A 21,644-nucleotide genomic window follows, 5' to 3' on the forward strand; every position below is an offset into this window, starting at 1 on the left:
CCGAACTGAGAAGGGGATTTTCAATTCCATGAAGGCTTGATGGAAATGACTTGGTTTCCGTGTGAGTTGCATGGAAGTGCTATGAGTTCCATGTCGAGCTCACAAGGAAATATTTTCATTTCCATGAAGACTTGATGGAAATGACTTGGTTTCCGTGTGAGTTGCATGGAAACGTTATGATTTCCATGTCGAGCTCACAAGGAAATGTTTTCATTTCCATGACGGCTTGATGGAAATGACTTGGTTTCCATGTGAGTTTCATGGAAACGTTATGATTTCCATGTCGAAGGACATGGAAGTCAGACGATTTCCATGAAATCACATGGAAATCGGGTCATTTCCACGTGAATCCACATGGAACATTTTTAGCAGGGGTGTAAACTTCGAGAGAGAAAAAAGTACGCTGCTGCAATGAACAGGTATATAACTAAATTTGTTTTGATGCCTCTAAAATTTGTACAATTCTTATATGCGACAAATCAATTTTGAACCGAAGAAATAATGTATTAATGACGACATTCTTAATAGGTATACAGGAGGACCATGTAAGTTGGATGAGAACTTTATTCATTCCTACCTCGCTTATTACTTAAATGAAAAACCGCTTAACGTCAATTCTTTAAAACTTCAGTGATTTTTTTCCTCTGTACAAAAATAAATTTTTTGAAAACTTCGAGATAAGATGCTGGTTTATTCTCCCTCCTCAAAAAAATCACATGAGAACGAAGATTTAAAGACATCGCAAACGAAATATGTGGGTTGGGAGTTCCTCCGTTGATATTGCTTTCCTATTCATTACCTATAACGCTGTGGCATCTGCAATTTACAGTCGATAAGTTGCTGATAGAGGAAGGAAGAAAGAAATTGATCGATTGTATGACAGTTGATGTACATGAAACACATATAAAGGTGAGAGAGCGCCAGTAGGCCGATCATTGAATTTTCCGCTCGTTTACTCGAAATGACAAGACCAAGGTGAATAATGTACCGACGCAGTTTTATGGTTTCTCGGTCACTTGCTCTCTTTGTTCTGCCTTGTCGAGCTAAATAATCGACAAGCTGAAGGCACCTCCTCATTAACTGGTATCTGGTTCATAATCAAACCAGCTAAATGCACGATAAATAGCAGAGCACGTGACCGAGAAAGCGACGTGGTTATAACCAATCACATAACTCCATTTCACCTCAGTCCTGTCCGGTCCAGTTATCGAACACAACATTCCAATAATCGACCTGCTTGTTTCATTAATTGTTGAACTCTCTAAAAATCAGTTTGCACCCAACTATAAAAGGGATGATCGGTTCCGACGACAGGAAGTTCGCCAATTCTCGTCACTATTACCGGACTCCGAGGCTCTCCGTCGCTATCCAATTGGGACTTGGCGATCTGATAAACTATATCCATCCCTCGAACGACCTGCAATGGATGTAAAAACCACTCTTGTTATCCAATTATTTTAGAGGAGCAGCTAAATTTAACATAAACAGATACGAGGGGCAATTAATGTGTGGAGGATCACACTGGGGAAAAAGCACTTTGGATCTAGAGTCCAGACTCTTAAAAACATCGACAAGAAAAAATACTCTTGATTCAATCGGATTTTTGCTTAAATCAAGAACCAAGCCTCTTAATTTGAGCGGATTTCCTTTTGATGTAAGCAAACATCTGATTGAATCAAGAGTATTTCTTCTTGTCAATGTTTTCAAGAGTCTGGACTCTAGATCCAGTAAGTTTTTTTTCCAGTGCATCTCAAGAGCAAGCATATCGTTTTGCTGCAATTTCAAAAATCCTACATGAAATCAAAACCAGTAAAAAATGCTTCGATGCTCATATTCAAGTTCTCTAACAAGCCTAGTGCAGCGTCAGAAAAATCGTATCTTGTCAACCCATCTCTGCACTTAACACGCCGAAAAAATAAAACCCGAAGATAGTATCCTGCAATCTGAATTTCAATAATACAGGCAATAAATCTATGGGGGAGCAGTGAACGCGAATATTGATGTACTGAAAGAACACACATTTATCTCGCTCAATGAGCTTTGATAAACCCAATGCATCATGCATAAACCTAATGGCAGACAGGATTCGCCTTCAATTTCGTGCATAGGCTATCAGCATACCGAGGAGCACGAATAGTTACGTCCGGGAATGCACAGTTATCCCGGCTCAGAGCTCTGACTACGAATGTGTGATGTGTGATTCTGTTTGTAGATATCATCCTCTTGAATTTCATATCGATTTTCGCGTATGGGTTACAAACCGTTTGTGTGAGTTTCGAAAAACTTTCACCATTTCCCAGAGAATAAGAATGATTGGGTTCATTCTTGAGCCAAAAAAAGGACAAAGAGATGGTTCCATTGTGTTTTAGCAAAACCGTGCTTTTCTCATGGCAGAATAGCATGTTAAATTGTTAAAAGAGCTTTTCCTGGAGCGTATTTTTTTTTCAAAGTCCAAGCTTAAACCATCAAAACTCCGGTTCCTTCTTTTTTTCTTTTTTTTCTTTTTGTTGGACACCAAATATTTGCAGAAACCGTCTCTAAACTTGGTCATCAATAATTTTGGTTGGAGTTTTTTGATCAAGATCTCTTTTCCTCGTGGACGGGCGAATGAGGCATTTGATTCAGCGAGTTCTATTAAACCTGAAGGGAATTCTGAATGAAAAAGTAGTGATTGGGTTTCATAGAATCAAAAAGGAAGTTAAATCAAGTTATTATTTTTTGTATCGCTAATAGGTATGTCATATTATTTGTAAAGGACACGTGCGAAATAAAAAAAAAAAAAGCTGACAACAAACCTTGCCGAACGCAACGTTAACTCCATCGTACGATGGACAAGCCTTTAGAGTTATGAAAAACTGACACCCATTCGTGTTTGGGCCTGAAACAAAAGCACTGCTCAAGAAGAAGAAGAAGAAGAAAAAGAAGAAGAAGAAGAAGAAGATAGCAGTCAAGAGGCCCTGACCCTAAAGCTGGTACCACGGCCTGGATGAGATATGGCGGGCCTAACAGGAACTATGTTCCACGCAATCATGCAAATAGTTCCTTTTGGCATAAATACTTTAAACTATGTTATAGCATATGAAAGTATCTCTAGTATGTACGTATACCTACACTGGGAGCTACACACGTAAAAATAATAATAATAATCATAAATCAATTAAAAAAAATTACTGAGTTCCTCATGCGATTCTTCCCCGTCGTAGGTGACGCGGCTCTTCTGAAAATGTCAATACCCAGAATACTTCGCCAGCAGATTAATCTGCTTCCAATAATGAGCGAAAAAATGTCTCTTTAATTTCTACGTCTCGTCGGAATTAAGTCGATGACTACCGTGCGGGAAGTCAATGAGAAAATTTGGGTGAAAAATTTTCAAACCCAAAAAATATTTTTCCTTCTATTTCAAAAATCCTGAGATACTCAAGAGGAAGCATTTTCGTCCTCAGAGAGAGGATCATGCATCACTACCAGTTTACGTCTTATTCTTTCCACTTGAGTTAAACTCTTAAGATAAAATTAAAAGAGAAGAAAGAAAAAACTTATCAGAAATTGTATCTGTGCTCACCATGGTTGACCATGCTAACTATCCCGGGTTCAGAATGTTTGATGAGAAAATTTTCGTCTTCAAACAATCGTTTCCAGATACTTGTATGTCCAGAGCCGTCGTCATTTATAACATCTCCTCCTGCATACAATAAATCAATTATTTGCATTATTTTTAGTTACCCACAACATAATACAGTTTGGACGTTACGTTATTTCAATTCATTTTGGACTTTTTGTTTCTGAATTCTATTTTTGTTTTATTCAAGCGATAAATTTAAAGCTCTGTGTTTTGTTTGTAAGTATCTTGTTTTTAGTTTCGACAGGCAGGTTTTTGAGGGCGAAAGGCTGTGCCGCTTAGTGGATCGAGTTAAGAGGAGAGGTCGAACAAAGTTTGGAAACTTTAAAACGTTTATAACTCCGTTTATACAAAATTTTGAGATTTTAAAAGTGGTTTCATTGGTTTTCTCGTGAAATTTTCCATCTGAAGCTCCCCTCAAAAGTTAAAATGTGCCGAAATAAACGTCAAAATCTGCAGTTTTATTCAAATATTTCATGTCCGACCGCTCTAATTAACTCAATCCTCTGTAGGTATGCCGTCAGAAGGAATCTGACTGCATAGCGCAGTTAGGAGAAAGCAACCTTTAAAATGTAAGGATTTAAGAATACCTATAATTTTGACTCCAGGTACGACTTTGTGAAATCTGGATCTCATGTATGATAGATCAGTATCATTTATGCCCATCAATGCTATCATTCGGAAGTTGGTTACGGTTTTCGGGACCACATCACCGTAGAGCCCGAAGATGATGTTTCCAAGCTCTTTACCCTGTTGCTCGATCTCAAAATATAACTTGTGCGTGATGTTGAATTGTGAATTGGGGCTGACGGTTGTGCCCTCATAATTCCCAGTAACGACGGCAGTCTGTGAACACCGATTCAACGTATTTCGACGTATTAGGTGTAGTGTTAGACTCTTACAACACATATAGATAAGGCTAAAAAAAGAAGATCGAATTGATTTTCACGGGAAAGGTTTGTATCTAAGCTACACATCACACAAAATTAGCCCCTCGGGTTCACAGCTCCACCAATTTTATCCCAGCGTGTACTCGGTCATGTGCGGAATTAGGAATTTTTGTGGGAGGTCTAGAGGAACACCTCATCAAGGGAGGTCTCTATGGGGGGGGGGGGGGGGTTACTAAAAATACTCCATTCAGAGGGATCTGTGAAACTCCTCTATTTCCGAAGGACGGTTGGGGGTTTATTTACCTCTTGAGGGAGGTCTGCGGGGCCTGTCTCTGGAAATTTTGGAAAAAATTAAATCATCTCAGGTGCAATTTTATGCTGGTTCGCCGAAAATTGATCAATTTATATCTTTTAAGATGAAAGATGAACCTAACGCACTTACTAAAAAAAATTCCTCACATTTTTTGGAAGTATCCGGGTAGACTTCTCGGGGTCTTAATTGCAAATTTCTATGTAGTAAGCCCAAACCTCCCCTTCCTGATTCCGCGTATGTGCTAGGCGAGTTTTCGACAACGAGCCTTATTCATATATATACTTTTGCTATTAGGCCGTATGGGGGACTGTACTCAGTACTGTCACAGGTTTAGCAAGCCTGCGGACCCCAGCTGGTAGCCCCTGCCTTAAAGGGGGGTGGAGATGGTCACCGGCTTCATGGCGTATGAACCACTCATCAGAGGGGCAGACAGGGCTCATAGCTGTGGTGAAAGCAGCCTGTCTAGGAGACGCGGTACTCCAAAATCAAACCCTGGTCCTCCAGGTTGGGGGTTGGGGCATCGGGCTAACTCCCCGATACCCGAAAAAAACTTAATGTTAAAAAGCCTAATAAAGATAGCCTCGGTGATAATGGAAAAAAACTGATTTTGCGACACAAACTACGGAAAAGGACAATGGTTTTTGGGACATGGAATGTACAGGGCATTTCTAATAAATTGACAGAGGTTGTATCGGAGGTAAAAAAGTATAATGTAGATGTCGCCATGTTAACAGAAACGAAAAAGAAAGGCACAGGATCAGAAAACTTAGGATGTTATGATCTGTTCTATAGTGGTGTCAGTAAAGATCAACGCGCACAGCAAGGAGTCGCCATACTTATCCGGAAAAGTTTGCGTCCGTCTATAACTACTTGGGAAGCAGTAGACCAGCGGATCATCAGAATGCATCTTACACTGCATGGTCACAAGGTGGCCCTGTTAGGAGTATATGGTGTGAATGATGATGCTCCCGTCAATCTAAAGGATCAGTTCTTTGAGCAACTCAACGACGAGGTTCTGAGGGTTGGAAGGACAAGGGAGGTCATTATCATGGGAGATTTGAATGGTAGAACCGGACGAAGGAATGGTTCTAAAGTTGTTGGACCTTTCGGTGAAGAGGCGATGAATGACAACGGTGCACGCATCATTGATATGTGTGAACAAAACGAGTTGAAAATACTGAACGGATTCTACCAACATCGAGATATCCATAAGTACACGTGGGTTCAGCAAACTCGGGGGCTGAAGTCAATCATCGACTACGCGGTCACCAGGCAAACGAGTACCATGAAGGTTCAACAAGTAAGAGTTTGCCGGGGGTTCTCCTGTGGTAGTGATCACCATTTTCTCAAGGCGGAGATTGCATTTCCGGTTAAGTATGGGCTGCAGAGGAATACCTTGCAACATCAGAAGTGCCAGCCACAAGGAACGAAGATCGAACAAGTGCACTACAACATCGATAGCTTACAGCATGAAAGCGTGAAAGTGCTCTACAGGAAGCGGCTGGATGAGAAACTGGGAGTAGAAACTTTCGATACTGCAGAAGAGTTGTACCAGTTCATCAAAAGTTGCATACATTCAGCTGCGAAGGAAGCCCTGGGTATGTGTAATGAGAGCAAGGATGTACAGAAACCCTACTGGTGGGACAAAGAGGTAGAGGAGGTAATTGAAGAAAAGCGTAGGAAGTACCATGACTATCTGGCTTCTAGGACTGCAGACACCCCGCGGCGCGTATAGGAAAGCCCAGGCGAGGGTTCGTCTTTTAATCACCAGGAAGAAAAACGAGTCTTGGGAGACCAACTGCTCAAGGATTGACACATACCTGGGGGGAAGGAAGAGTGCTGAGAGCTGGAAGCTGATCAAAGGCCTAAGAAGGGACATGAAACGGGACATTATATCTCCGATAACAATCTCACAGCTTGACGAACATTTTAATAAATTATTGACGGAAGGACGACCAGAGTTTCAAACGGGGAATGCTGAAAATATAGTCGGGGATCACTCAATGGAAATTCGAGTTGAGAAGGTGGTCAAAGCAATCAGGGAATTGATGAATGGAAGAGCTCCTGGGCCAGGAAACATTCCAGCCGAGTTAATTAAATGTGGGACTGGCAAGTTTGTTAACCATCTCAGGGATTTGCTGCAGAAGTGCATTGACGGTGATGACATCCCGAAAGAATGGAAAGAGGCCTGGATAACAGCGTCGCATAAAAAAGGAAGGAAGGATGACTGTGGGAACTACAGAGGGTTAGCGGTGACAGGAACGATAAGTAAAATTTATGGAAAAGTGTTGAAAGCGAAGATCGAAGAGGAGTGGACCCCGTTCGAGGCGGAGGAGCAAGCAGGTTTTAGGGCTGGTCGGTCTACCGCTGATCATCTGTTCTGTGTTACCCAGTTAACCGAAAAGAAGAGAATTGTTGGCCAGGAGCTTCATTTAGTGTTTTTGGATATTGAAAAGGCTTATGATAGTATTCCTCTTGTGAAACTCTGGGAAGTCCTAGAAGAAACTGGTTTTAGTAAAGGACTTATTGGGGCAGTCAAGCAGTTTTATCGGGGGGCTTTTGCTAGAATTAAGTGCCAAGGAGGGCTTTCAGACGGTTTTTTTGTCACCAAGGGCTTAAGCAGGGATGTTGTCTGTCACCGACGCTGTTTAAGATATATCTAGAGCACGTTCTGAAGGAATGGAAAAGAAAGTGTGCCGGCATGGGCGTCCCTTTGAATGACCAGGAAACACTGTTCACGCTATGCTTTGCTGACGACCAGGTAGTCATAAGTCAAGATCACGATGACGCGGAGTATATGACCCGGAAGTTGGTGGAGGAGTACCGCAAATGGGGCCTCGAGGTTAGTGTCCGTAAGACAAAAAAGATGTCAGTCGGAGGTGCTCAGCAAAGCATAGTCCTGGAGGATGGTCAACATATAGAAAGTTGCGAACAATACAAGTACCTGGGGGTGAACCTGACTTCGGATGGGAAGCTGGATCAGGCCATTCGGGACCGTAATCTTCTAGGAAGGAAAGCCATCGCCATGCTTAATGGGATCCTTTGGGACCAAAGGATTTCCAAAGACAACAAGAAGAGGATTTATAACTCGGTTGTCAAGCCTATTATCACCTATGGCAGTGAAGTGTGGCAGTTGAAGAAGCGGACCCAAGAAATGCTCAAGGCGACCGAGATGGATTTCTGGCGAAGATCGGCTGGAATCTCGAGGAGAGAACGTGTCAGGAATGAACGTGTCCGAGAGATAATGGGCGTTGAGGGGACGATTGTGCACGATATCATGACCAAGCAATTGGTATGGTATGGGCATGTGCAGAGAATGGCTGATACCAGGTTGCCGAAGAAGGTGTTGGAGTGGGTCCCCCCAGGTAGGCGACGGAGAGGGCGTCCAGCCAAACGGTGGGTAGAGGGCATCCGTGAAGAGATGGAGAGATGCCAGCTTCCGGAGGATCTCTACCATGGCAGATTCCTGTGGAGAATAGGCGTCGCAGAGCGCCCTAGCGCGCCGTAAAAGCGGCTCATACATACACACATACTTTTGCTAAAATTTTAACGCACATGGTAAAGGTATATTCTGTGCATCGGTACATACATCCTGAAGTAGTCATTAGAGCTAAATGTAATTGTAAAAAAAAATAAAGTCTTGTTGAGTTTAAAGAATAGAATGTAAATAGTTATTGATAATCGTAACTTCAATACCTACGTAATTAAAATTGACAAAATTCTCCAAGTAGTACGGTAGGGACATATTGCAAGGGATATTATTGGGAAATGGTGGTCTTTGGCAACGGTTTGGTTTGAGGCAACGTTACTTTTGAGATAATGAGTGGCGTTTATTACTCCCAGTTATATCGCACTTTTGACATTTGTAAGTGATACTTCAGAGGGATTTTGATATACTTTACTAAAAGCCTAACAATGTTGGACGCAATATTGCCCGGCGCTAGGGACCAAAAAAAGGCATACAAATTATTGTAACATAGCGGATTCTAACGTTCAGGTATGAAAAAGCTTCAGCACTGATTTTTGCTAATATATTAATACAATATCCCCTGGCAGCATTATTTTTTATCTCATAAGTAATATTGCCTCAACGTTGCCGGGACACCCTCAACCAAAAATTATTTCCAAGATTTGCGGGCTTTTGACGCTGCATTGAAGAAGTGTATGGGTATGTTAGACATTTGCTTTCAGATAAATCCCAAATAAAGCTCGTTCCAAATGATTAAAAAAAGTAGGAAATATCTCATGAGAATTGTCGATGTAAGTCTTTAGATTTATTAGTTAGGTCTGTGCTCACATGAATCAGTATATACACATAACAGCATCCAATCGCGTTAACTCTCCACTTCATCTTGACCATACTTCAGTAAAGTTTACATCACTGAAACTGCACTTATTTATGATGCGAAAAAGTTACATCGAATGAAACCTACAAAGTCTATGCGTGGCATATTTTTCCACATCAGAATTGATGTCAGAGATAAGTTTTATATAGTGTGTTGTTGCCAGATTCCGGTTTCTGTGTTTCCTGTTTTGATAATTATTGCGGCATTGGCGCGGCACCTTTAGAATTTTTAGCAGTTTGTCAACCAGGGCCGGATTTACCTACTTGCCGCCGATGGGCCGCCTGTATTTTGCCGCCCCTTTCTCATTCGTTTTGAAACATCAATAAAAACCTTCAAGTGAACGTACCGGAGGAAAAGGGGTGCATAAGACGCGTTTACTCATGTTGGACACATTTTTTGCGAAAGTCCTTTCAACATTACCAGCAAAAGTTCACGGAACTTTGCGGGAAGTTAAGTTCCGTAAACCTACCTCTGTGTGGACAAGGCCTTCCATTCAAAAGATTTTTTTTTTTTTTTTTTTTTTTTTTTTTTTTTTTTTTAATTGTAAATTAACAATTGAACAAATTTACATATACATTTCTAGACGGCTTTAGTCTTTGACAAATTTGTTTTTAACATGAAATAATCAATATAACTATAGTTTCACTAAGAAATTAAGACGCTGAAGATTTTACTTATTTTACTAACATTCATAAGAAATGAACGAAAAAAGTATGAAAGAACAAACATAAATGTGGTATAATAATTTTAACTTCCGCCGCCGAGCCAAGCTGCCCGCACTGTTTTTGACGCAATGCGTGAAGTATTCATGCAGTCTTGTAGGCGCTAATATGTGTTACATACCGACCGCCGCGCGGAGGGCTTCTCCTTTCCATCTCAAATCTTCGTCATCAATACTCTCTGCGCTGCGCCGCGCCGCACTATGGTCCACAGACTGGATTTAACGGAACTTTATTCGAAAATGCACTGCACCGTTATAAAAGGTGTTGGATCTTATGTTTTTTGGGTCGCTGATTTCATTTTACACCTTAGTTTAACAAAATGGTAACATCCTGACCGAGAAACTTAACTTCAAATGTGATTTCTGGCGCTTTTAAGACAGAGGATTTTTTCCACCCTATTTTGACATGTATAAAAACAATAACAAAAGTGTCTCTCGGTCGAGATCACATAATTCTCATGTATTTTTAGGCGGTTAATCCGAATATGACCTCCGTCTTGGTCCATCGCCCTTAAATTTTCCGGAAAAAGCCGATTTTACCCGGAAAAAATGGACATTTTTAGTGTTTTTGCGACCGTTGACCTCTGCAACATGTAGGTAAAATTTTTTCCAGGTACTAAATAGTACTATTTCGATGTATTTTGATCTACTGAGTCCGAAAATGATCTTTGTTTTTTCTTATCACCTCTCACTTTTCCGAAAAAGCGACTTTTTCCCGGAAAAATGAGCAAATTTGACGTATTTTTGTCATAATTGCAATTCATGTTGATAAATTATACTGGACCCGTGGTAAAGCGATTCTGTCAAGTATATTAAGCTGCTAAATCCGAATATGACATAGGTCTTGGTTTATCACCCTCCAGTTCTCCGATAATGCCGATTTTTCCGCGCCTTTTGAGTAAAACCTTTCCCGGACTCTTGTGTTAAAAATACGGTTTAAAATTGATTTCTATGTTTAATGAATCGATTCTTATGTATTTTGACTTGCTAAGCCCAAATATGACATTAGATTTTTCCTATCACCCCTCATTGTCCCGGAAAATTCAATTTTCCTCGGAGAACGAGCTTTTTTGGTATTTTTGCGCCAATTTTCCTATTCTATGGAGTTGTAGCGATTTTCCAAGTTCCTCTTTAGGTGTTCTCTGACGTCTTAAGAAAGATTCAACCGGAGTTCAACCTCAACTTGCTTCTTACAACCCCCCGTTTTCCTCAGAATACGGAAAATCGTCGCAAAAATACCAAAAAAGCTCGTTCTCCGAGGAAAATTGAATTTTCCGGGATAATGAGGGGTGATAGGAAAAATCTAAGGTCATATTTGGGTTTAGCAAGTCAAAATACATAAGAACCGATATATCAAACATCGAAATCAATTTTAAACCGTATTTTTAACACACTTAGAGTCCGGGAAAGGTTTTACCAAAAGGCGCGGAAAAATCGGCATTATCGGAGAACTGGAGGGTGATAAACCAAAACCTATGTCATATTCGGATTTAGCAGCTTAATATACATGACAGAATCTCTTTATCACGGGTCCAGTATAATTTATCAACATGAATTGCAATTATGACAAAAATATGTCAAAATTGCTAATTTTCCCGGGAAAAAGTCGCTTTTTCGGGAAAGTGAGAGGTGATAAGAAAAAACAAAGGTCATTTTTGGACTCAGTAGATCAAAATATATCGGAATACTTTTATTTTGTACCTAGAAAAAATTTAACAGTCGCAAAAACGCCAAAAATACATGGAATATTCCACATTTTGATGTACGGAGGTGCACTCCGAAAAAAATTGATTTCGACGTTAGGCGCAAAAAGGCGCAATTTAAATTGGCATCATTTTAAACTTAAGGATATGTTGAACAAGATTTCTCAATCCGCAAAGCATTAACTAGAATTAAAAAAAGTTAGAGCTTCCTAAAAATTACGAATTTCACTGATTTCTAGCATTTTTTGGCGTATGTTTGGAGCGTTCAAAAGCATACAAATTTCGGTTCAAAATTAATGAAACGGGGTGAAAAGGAAGTCACTTGCCATCAGGTGGATCCATGTTGCCCAAAAATGTACATAGATGAGGCGTAACTCGGTAAAATAAACACCCTGTAACGCAGCACCGAATGCGGCTCACAATCAGCTAATGAAGACCTGTCGCGCGCTCTGTTGTTAGGGTCCGTCACAATCTTATAAATCATTATTAGTCGATGAAAACTTAGGTGACGATCCATGAGAGTATGTACTATAAAACTGTAGTGCCAAACTTTAATTTTTTCCACCCTCAAAATTTGACTAAAGTTCCGTTAAATAGGGTCTGTGGACCATAGTGCGCCGCGCCGCTCCAAGCCAAATTGCGTGTTTGGTTCCTATCTTAACTCGAATAATTAAAGGTGCTGTCTCTTGTATCAGCGAAAGATGACAAAATTAGAAATTACTATTCCCTCAGGAAACGAGAGATTTTGTCGCTTTTTCTCGTTTGTAATGTTTTTCCTAAAAGTTTGCAAAATTTGCCGCCATGTGCCGCGGTCTATGTGGACACCCTCTAAATCCGGTCATGTTGTCAACAGTCTATTTCATTTAACCTCCTATGATCACACGAAGACCAGTTAAGAAACGCCCTGCTCGACGGGTCTACATTCATCATGTAATTTGAAAACAAGTCACGGTATGTGATCATTGAAATCGAACGTCGGTAAACACGGATCCTCATCACAATGTTTCAAAATTCCCTAATTTTATTTAAAGATTATTACTTACTTAACATTATTCCCGCAAATTTTTTGAGAATATTCATATAAGAGCAAAGATAAATCGCATATCTCTCAACGTGATCCCGGAATTCAACCACCAATAAGCCAGCCACTTAGCAAGAGGACAGATGCGACCGCGGCCCGCCGCAGCCGTGACGCGATGTTGATAATAACGCCTGGATACAAAACAACTATTCGTGCTCCGTGGATGTCCATGTTGCATATGCGAAAAAATGAAGGCGTTTTAATTTCTATCACCCAGGCTCGAAGTCGTCCTGTAATTTTATCCAGGAGGCTGGTTCATAAATGATATCAAATAATTTTCTCACATTGTTTACCCTTTCTCATTTGTCAGGTATCTACCAAGCACCTCTGCGCCTCCTTTAAGAAGGCGTCTGGTTGAGCAAATTTCTAAATTTTTGACAGTATTTATCAATATCTTTACTACTATTAAACTAATAGGATACCTGCTCTTGAGTGGACTTAGAAAAAAATTATAGAAATTCCGTGTTATAAAACGACGATTGGCGCCGTTCTTTAAAATATTAATATGTGACAGAAAATGTTTAACCTCACAAACCCTGTTTCTAGTTTCATAGTTTTCTAGATTAACCGTCGGTTGGAAAACCAGGTAGTTTTAGGTTGCGCAGAGATATGCGCGGAGAAATAACGTAGAGGAACTGTCGTTGTTGTTTGGAAAAAGGGGGGTTTATAAGATCAAGAGGTCAGGGGTCCTTAAATACACAAATACACGTTCAATTGAAATAAATCAGCCTCTCGATGAGGAAGTGGGGGTATCAGCACTGAAGCATATTGTAAGTAATTTTATCTGTACATTAATTATCGTTGTCAGCGTTATCTATCCAGAATTGATTTGATGTGAGCAAAATGAGGCAATCCATCGAGTAGGTAGGTAATTGAAAGTGTATGTGCTCTGCTGCATGTTACAAGAGTAATAATTTCACGCGTGTTTTTCTTTTATTTCAGTAATTAATCGGCATAAGTGAAAGTCAATGTAATGAAATGATAATTATAATTGTGTACATCTGAGATCGTTTATAAAATGAAGACTTGGATTTTTCAGTAACTGAAACTCGGCCGGATTGCAGTATCCTCCTACTTCCATTTAAGACCATTCATTTTCACTGATTCCTTGTAAACCGGTAAGTTTGACAGTGGACTCGGTCAAATGTTATTTAATAAAAACTTATTGATTTCACAAATCATTGGCATATTCAATAAACGTCATTTTTGTACTTATTTATTATTTTTTTTTTCTTAAACCACATTTGAATTCATTATATTCTAACATACTGGGCGACATAGCCGATCCCTAATTTTAGCATTTTCTATTTTTTGTATAGGTTAGTATATAATCCTTCACGATTATGGAATATTTCATAAAGAATTAGATTTTATGCGAAAAATAAAAATATACTTCAATTTTAATGACTTAATACTTCAATTTTTAAACTGATTGGCAATTTAAATTTAAGAGGGGATGGAAGGAAACACAACAGTCTAAGAGCATTTGCTCTCCTCTTCCGTAGAAATGTTGGACATGATGACGGGTAAATTTGTCTCAATTTTTCTACAATCGTGATGAAAATTATAGAAATTTTAGAGGATACAAACCGTAATCAATGTGCTGAAATGAATGAGGAATGCTCTCTCCCGTGACCTTATAGGTTCAATTGATTTATACGCCTCATACTATTTTATCATTTACCCAAAACAATAACCAAATATTGCGTAAAAATTCCTTTTTCCAGTCACAATGCCGGTCGATCTTTACTTCTTTCCTTCAAGTGCACCTTGCAGAGCTGTTTCACTCGCCGCAAAACTGATCGGTGTGGACCTTAACATCAAAAACATTAACCTAAATACGAGGGATCATCTGACACCAGAATTCCTCAAAGTATGTCGATGGTAATATTTATTTCCTTTCGATAGACCTAATGATACATAGCGATTGAACTATAGTAAAGAGATTAGTACTTTTCAACGTAATCAACCAATTTGGTAAATTCAATGTAAAAATATTGAAATATTTTCCAGCAAATGTTAATTTTAGCGTAAAAAATCATGTTCTGCACCCCATGTTCTAATATATACAATTTTTATGCTTTTTTATTTTAGATGAACCCTCAGCACACAGTTCCAACAATAAATGATAATGGATTCTTCCTTTTTGAGAGGTTTGTACAGGCCTACTGTTTTAGAAAGATACTATTTTAGAACTAGTTACTCATGCAATTAATTCAGTTGTCCCCTCAGAGATATCAGTAGATCATGCTTAAAGTAGCCACCCAGGAGAACGTTTGTAATTGCTTTTTCTTGAACTGGAAAAATTTTGGAGCGAAACGAGGATCTCAAATTGTGATTCGTAAAAGTTTATTACTGCGAAATCTCTCTATCACCTGAGGATTCTTCGGAAAATTGAAGTTTTCTCATCAGAGAGCAAAATTTCCCGGAAAATGGAAGTAAGTTGGAAAAAAGTTGGAACACCTAAGAATTCAAATATTCAAAAAAAAAAAAAAAAAAAAAAAAAATTCCAGCAGACATCTACATATAGATACATTTCCCCCTAATTTCTAGACGTAAAAGAGGATAAGATCCTTATTAGCTGGAAAAACGGGAGAAATAATCAGGTAGACCTTGGATACTTCTGCGTATTTTTGGCTGCTAGATCCAAAAATTACATCCATTTTATGTAAGTTTTTAACAGTGCTTAGGGAACATTCCGTTTTTAAAGGAAAATCTCGATTTTTTGGAAGATCTTTGTGATTTAGGGGAATACAGATGGCATTTTCAGATACAGAATTGACTAATCAGCATAATTCTGCCAATGATTATGTTCGTTCAAAGATCCGACGATTTTTATTTTATTCAGGGAGAATTGGAAAAATTCAACTAGTAACTTGACTACATACGTACATTATCTAATTTCCTCATAGTTTTACTTAAATATTCAACAGAAAGCTGGAGGGCAACATTTTGATTCTAAATATAGCGGATATTTTCTTCTCACTCCAGAGGAAAGTCACAGAAACTTTCAAGGCTCCTTTTTCTTCCGTTCTCTATTAAGACAAAAAAAAATAAATAATGGGAGAAAATGAGGCAACATGAAATGCAGTATGCAGTTAGGGTGATTCTGGTTAAATTTATAACCAATTATGATTCTCGTTGCCCCTAAAATGGCGTGAATCACACCCGTTTTTGAATTACGATGAATGACGTTCCTATGCGAATTAAAAAGAATAGAATAATACAGTGGTTATTACTTAATTTTACTAAGATATGTGTCATTTCCATGTTTAGCCGCGCCATCATAATGTATTTGTTTAACAAATATGGGAAAGACGATTCATTGTACCCAAAAGATGCTCAGAAACGTGCAATCGTGGACCAAATGTTATGTTTCGATATGGGCACTCTCTTCCAAAGATTTGCGGCTTATTATGTACGTAAAGAGAAAAATTCTCCAAATTTCTTCCTTCTAATTTTTTTTAAATTTATTGGTATTCAGCAAATTAAAAAAACCTGTTACGCACTGTTCAGTCAGCTCTTGCTGGTACTTTGGCGTGAAAAACGAAAATGTGACAAAACTTACAATAAAAGCATGTTCCATGTAGTGACGCAGGAGTATACTGCCGTGCTAAGGAAAAACGCCGTAAAAACCTTCAGGCGTTGCCAAATTTCCATTAATAAAATACGAATTCCCTGCAGATAAACTTATTAATATTTGTCTTCCATTTTTTCAGATAATGTTGTTCGCAATATTTCACCTAAAGTTCCTGAAAATTTCAAGGAAAAATATTCATAACTATATCCTCAAAAGGAAACATTTTATCGAAGGAAATTTGGCAGCTCTCAAATGTTCATACGGCGTTCTTCCTAAGCACGGCAGTATAGCGAATTTTCGATTTTTGGCTATGTAACAGGGGCAGGGTCCAAAAGGGTACTTTTCAAAGGATGTCATAAAGCGCTAATGAGAAGAAGGAACCAGAGAGGCTCTTAATTACATTAATTGCAATTTTCGCTCCGAAGTCTCACACAACCAATAACTTACAAAAAAGTCTTACTTTATTAGTGGTTGCATGTTTTACATCGAAACGGTCAGAAAATGTTCGTCAAATCACAAAGTAAAATTGCAAAACAATTTGAACACATTTTGAACCGTTCTTAAATAAATACCTAACATAATTCTCATTGGAAACTTTGCAACTTTGCAATGCAACGAAGCCTCTCTCTATGGCTCTTACCTTTTCAATAGTGTCCTCCTTCTAAATTTCTATCATTGCGTAACGATGTCTCCTCTTCGCAACGGAAAATCACTTAAACCTAGTTACTTTGAAACTTTCACAAACTTTTACCTGTTATGCAGCGACCAGTGATCTACGAGGGAGTTCCCTTTGACCCGGAAAAATTGAAAAAAGTCGAAGAGGCCATCGAATTTTTCGAAAAAATGTTGGAAGTGAGAGGTGGTCCTTTTGCCGCCGGGAGCACCATCACCTTGGCTGACGCAGCTTTGATTGCATCCATCTCATCAATTGATGTACGTATTTTCACTGTAATAGTATTAATAGTATCAAAATTTAAGTCAGTAAACTGTTTCTTCTTTATAAAGATAAAATTTATTTCCGTTAGGCACTCTCTTAAAACATTTTCAATCAATTATCTGTTATCAATCGTGTAATTGAGCGTAGGTAAATAATATCACCAACGTACCATTTAGTTTTATTTTTCGGCCGAAAGGTGACGATTTGTTGAATTGAGGGCCTTATATTCCTCGTGGACGGTTTTGAGGAGTTATCTCATGGTGATTTTTGTTGCAGGCAATTGGAGCAGTTGACTTGAGCAAATACCAAAACGTCAATAATTGGTTCAGCAGATGCAAATCAGCAATACCTGATTACGAGGGCACTAACGGCGGAGGCATTGCCGCTTTCAGACAACGCGTGCGACGTGGAGCGTCAAAATAATTACTAAAAATAATCTAAAAATAAAGACCATGAATAAAATATTATGATTGTCGATGTTTCTGTTCAATCCAATTTTAACACACGAGCCTCAATCGTGCATAGCAGGACAGGGCAGGATTTAGAGTTATTCAGCCCCTGAGCGCAACGCCATGCGATGCTTTGAATACGAGTCGTGTGACTATCTCCTTAAATGAATTGCTGACCATTTTCATATATGCAGCTTTGTGTCTCGTGAGTCTAGTAAAAATTCGTGAAAATTTCATAAAATTAGATTTTTTCCGCCTTCCGGTCGACGAAAGCTCCACCAAACCGCGCTCAGCGCTAATTAACCGTTGCGGTTATAGGACATTTCGTTAACGATTTTTTGTCCGCGCACCTGTTTTTTCCAGTAGTTTACGTCCACGCGTTTTTTCGGAAGGGGAGTTTTGGTCCACTTACCACTTGAGACCCAAAGTTAATTATTGGTCCACATGTAAGTACAAACGACAATTGCTTACGACGTTTTTGCATGAAAATGTTTAATGTCTTGGAAGAATGAGGGTTTGCTTGTTTTGTTTTTGTTTTTTTTTGTTTGCTCCAACGGAGAAAATATATAATAGAGATTTTTAATAAAAATGAGGGAGCGTCATTTCCATGAGAGAAAATTCACTAAAACTCTCTACACCTCCTTGGTGCAACAGGACTTAATTAGGTATCTTTCAAGAAAATCCCATCTATACTATAAGCTCCGAGACCTCCTAATTTTGCGTAACTGGTAACGCTTAGTTCCAGCGTTTTACCGGGCCGATTTTCATGATTTTTGCGGCTATCGACGGGCAATTGTCTCTAGATTAGCCAACTCTTTTCAGATTTTCAAAATATGAACCAGGTTTTTTTATATTACGTGGTAAAATTGCGAATTCTCCCATTTAAACAATGTAAATTTATACTTTTTGTCATAGTTCGTTTGAGCGTTCTACCGGGCCGATTTCCATGATTTTTGCGTAAATCGACAGGTAATTGGCCCTAGATGAGCCCGCTCTCATTAGATTTTGGAGATAGGACCCAGGTTTTTTTAAAATCACGTTATAAAAGTGAGTGAATTTACAGAATGCTCCGGGACTGCTACCGCTATGCGCGAGAGGATGCGCAGTGGTCGAAGAGGTTGCGCAGTGGATGTGTAGCCTGCGCATCAGCTCTATCCTTATCTACGCAAGATTCGCTATTCGAATCTCTAGATGAGCGGTGGCCGAGTCGTCTAAGACGTCGAATGCGGTCTCTTGGAACATTGTGTGAGTTCGACTCCCAATTTTTGATTTTTTCAATCATTACTTGATTTTCATTGTTCGTTGTTTTACTGCAATATTCATCAAGGAGTCATTCCAGAACGCGTCCTTTCGACTTCAAAAAAAATTTTTTTTTCTTTATTCATCAAAACCAAAAATTATTTCATTCTAAAAGTAAAGTATACCTCATATCGTATTTTTTTAGGGGAAAAATAAAACTAACACTAATTGGAGGGTAAAAATAGGGGCCGCCAAGCGGCCCGTTGATGGCGCGGAGCGCCTTCAGGGGGTTGGGCCGCGTAGCGGCCAGGGGGCGTAGCCCCCTCGAATTTTTCTATACCTGAACTGGAAAACATTTTGATTTGCCTCAGCTAAAGGATCTCATATTGTTCCTGTGCATGATGACTTTGCTTCGGCACTGGTTTGCCGCAGCGCTTCGAGCTACTATTTCGCCACGGAGGTGTTGCACAGTATCATATGATATCGAAGGCACCCCAACATATCATAATTGACGGCATCTTTCAAAAGCACGAAGTTCCCTCGCAAATTAAATGGAGTGACGACAACAAAAAGAGAGCGGTAGTCGAAAAACTTACTGTCCTAGTATCTGTATAACGTATGGTATGATTTTTAACTTCATTAGAGGAACAAGTGACCTAATTTAAGGAGAAATATCCTCAAATTTACCGCCGAAAAGATTTCCTTATGAGTTAATAAAGAAAATAATGTTTTCTTAAATAAGAAGAGAAGATGCTTCATAAAAAGGAAAGTCACTTACATCAAGCAGAAACCGCTTTTGTTCACCTATTTTATTATTCTTGATTCAAAATAAAATCTTCTTGACGGCATACTCAAGAATGTTCCTTTATCTCTCTTATCTCGATTTATTTTGCAAGGAAAGTTCCGTACTCATAAAGAATGCCTGTCATTCTTATTGTTGGTATGTTGGGGTGCCTTCAATTTCGTATCATACTGTACAACACCTCTGTTGTGAAATAGTGAAGCGCCGTGGCACGTGGCACTCTGCGGCGCGGCCAGCCAGCACGGAACGCGCATTGTCGCCTACAAACCTAAGGGATACCTCAAGCATTGCGCAATACGTGAAGTATCTGCTTAGGTTTGTAGGCGCCAGTGCGCGTTTCGTGCTGGCAGCACGTCGCATCACTCCGCTTTATGCTAGGGCCTATTATTTAAACTCGCGGAAACAGCGTTTTTCAACTCATGATTTTTATATTTTTGCACACTCTGCATGGATTACTTTAATTTACATTGAAAAAAAAAATATATATATGTATGAAAGGAAAATTTAATGTGTGTTTTGTAAATATTAAGGTGTTTCCTTGTCGTATTCAATGATTTTCACAGCACATTAATTTTTTCTTTTATACTTTGTACTTTTAATGTGCTGCAGCGTGGTGTGAGCGCAACCAAACGCTCAAAATAGGACGTATTTGACTCTGGTACAAATGGGCTAAAACCGAAGATTGCGTGCTTCTCGGGTTTTCCCTCTTTTATTCATTTGTGCATAGTTTCTTTCGACACAACCACTGCTCATTGACTTAAATATCGATGTCATCGCTTGGAAAAGGTTTTTCAAATATTTGCCACACTGGAAAAAAAACCTGCTTGGACCAATGCAATGGTGCATTGACTCAAGAGTCCAGGTGCATTAAAAGCGGCGACAAGAAACATGCTTCTTGGATCTAGCATCCGAAAGTTGTTGAACCAAGAAACTGGTTTCTTAATTTAAAATTCCATCGTTTCTTGGATCAAGATTTCTGTTTTCTTAGATCAGGATTTCCAAAAATTGGTCAGGAGCGCACTCTACTTGTGAAGAGTACAAGTGTTCTGTTCACACATCATCAACTATTTAGTGGTTTATTCAGTACATACAGGTATTACACAAGTTAATTAGAGAGACAAGAGACATATATTAATCAATTTGACTTAACAATCGAGAGATGTTGCGGCGTAAAATCTCGAGCGGACCTGTGGAGATTCGGACCCACGGCGCGCGGCGACTGGATTCACAGCCGAGCGCTCTACCAACTGAGCTATAGCTGCTGTTGAAGAGCGAGGTCGAAATATCCCTACAAACCCTTCTACGAGCGACTAGTAGTTATGCAGCTTGTTCTTCGTCCTCGCTACTTCATTCAGAGCACTTAAACCTTTTCGAAACTAAAACTTTCTAAGTTTCATCCGTAAAGTTATTTTTCAGCCCTCGTATTTTGTCCTTTAAAATACCTAGAAAGTATGAATTATATAAAGCTACTGTACCGAGATTTCAACAGATTCAATCCTGTCGCGTAACGTCACAGCATTATAGATGAAATTTCAGGTTTTAGGGGGTATTTATCGACGGACTTACTTGAAACTTTCTGACCGGGGTACTTTTCGACGGGAAACTCGAATTTTTGGTCAGATTTTCAAAATTTCAAAATCCAAGATGGCGGCCGTGGCCTAAAATGCTAAGGCAGCTCCTGTTCGCTCGATTTTCGTGAAACTCGGTTTCCGGGGGTGAGTAGAATCAAATAAGTTTTGCTCTTGGAGCCATCGTTTTTTAAAAAAGTGACTTTAGTTATTTCAAGACTTCAGGATGTTTTCTGAAGTCATCATACTCTTGGAAAGTCGATTTTAATAGTGGTCAATCTTCTTTTTCAACAGAAAAAATTTTTTGGCCTCTTTTATCGCTGGAAGTTAAGTTTTTTTGTCCGTACCGTAGACCACTTAAACAGACTTGTTTTTCTATCAATACGTGCGATAATA

The 21,644-nt window shown here is 39.2% G+C and overlaps 2 protein-coding genes across 2 annotated transcripts; one reads left to right on the forward strand and one right to left on the reverse strand.

Annotated features, from left to right (window-relative positions):
* Nucleotides 1-373: 373 nt before the first annotated feature.
* LOC140225378 (uncharacterized) lies at nt 374-9,278 on the reverse strand. The gene is made up of 5 exons (XM_072304064.1): nt 9,120-9,278; nt 4,210-4,465; nt 3,563-3,682; nt 2,796-2,878; nt 374-1,417 (listed from the first exon to the last, which is right to left on the reverse strand). The coding sequence occupies exons 1-5, from the start codon at nt 9,180-9,182 to the stop codon at nt 1,262-1,264; spliced, it is 678 nt and encodes a 225-aa protein (XP_072160165.1). The 5' UTR covers nt 9,183-9,278; the 3' UTR covers nt 374-1,261.
* Nucleotides 9,279-13,610: 4,332 nt separating this feature from the next.
* LOC109043132 (glutathione S-transferase 1-1) lies at nt 13,611-17,641 on the forward strand. The gene is made up of 6 exons (XM_072304073.1): nt 13,611-13,791; nt 14,401-14,546; nt 14,768-14,826; nt 15,950-16,091; nt 17,016-17,186; nt 17,467-17,641. Exons 2-6 carry the CDS (start codon nt 14,406-14,408, stop codon nt 17,611-17,613), a joined length of 660 nt encoding a protein of 219 aa, XP_072160174.1. The 5' UTR covers nt 13,611-13,791; nt 14,401-14,405; the 3' UTR covers nt 17,614-17,641.
* Nucleotides 17,642-21,644: the final 4,003 nt, after the last annotated feature.

This window comes from Bemisia tabaci, chromosome 1 (genome assembly GCF_918797505.1).
Source record: "Bemisia tabaci chromosome 1, PGI_BMITA_v3".
In the NCBI taxonomy this organism is placed as follows: Eukaryota; Metazoa; Arthropoda; class Insecta; order Hemiptera; family Aleyrodidae; genus Bemisia; species Bemisia tabaci.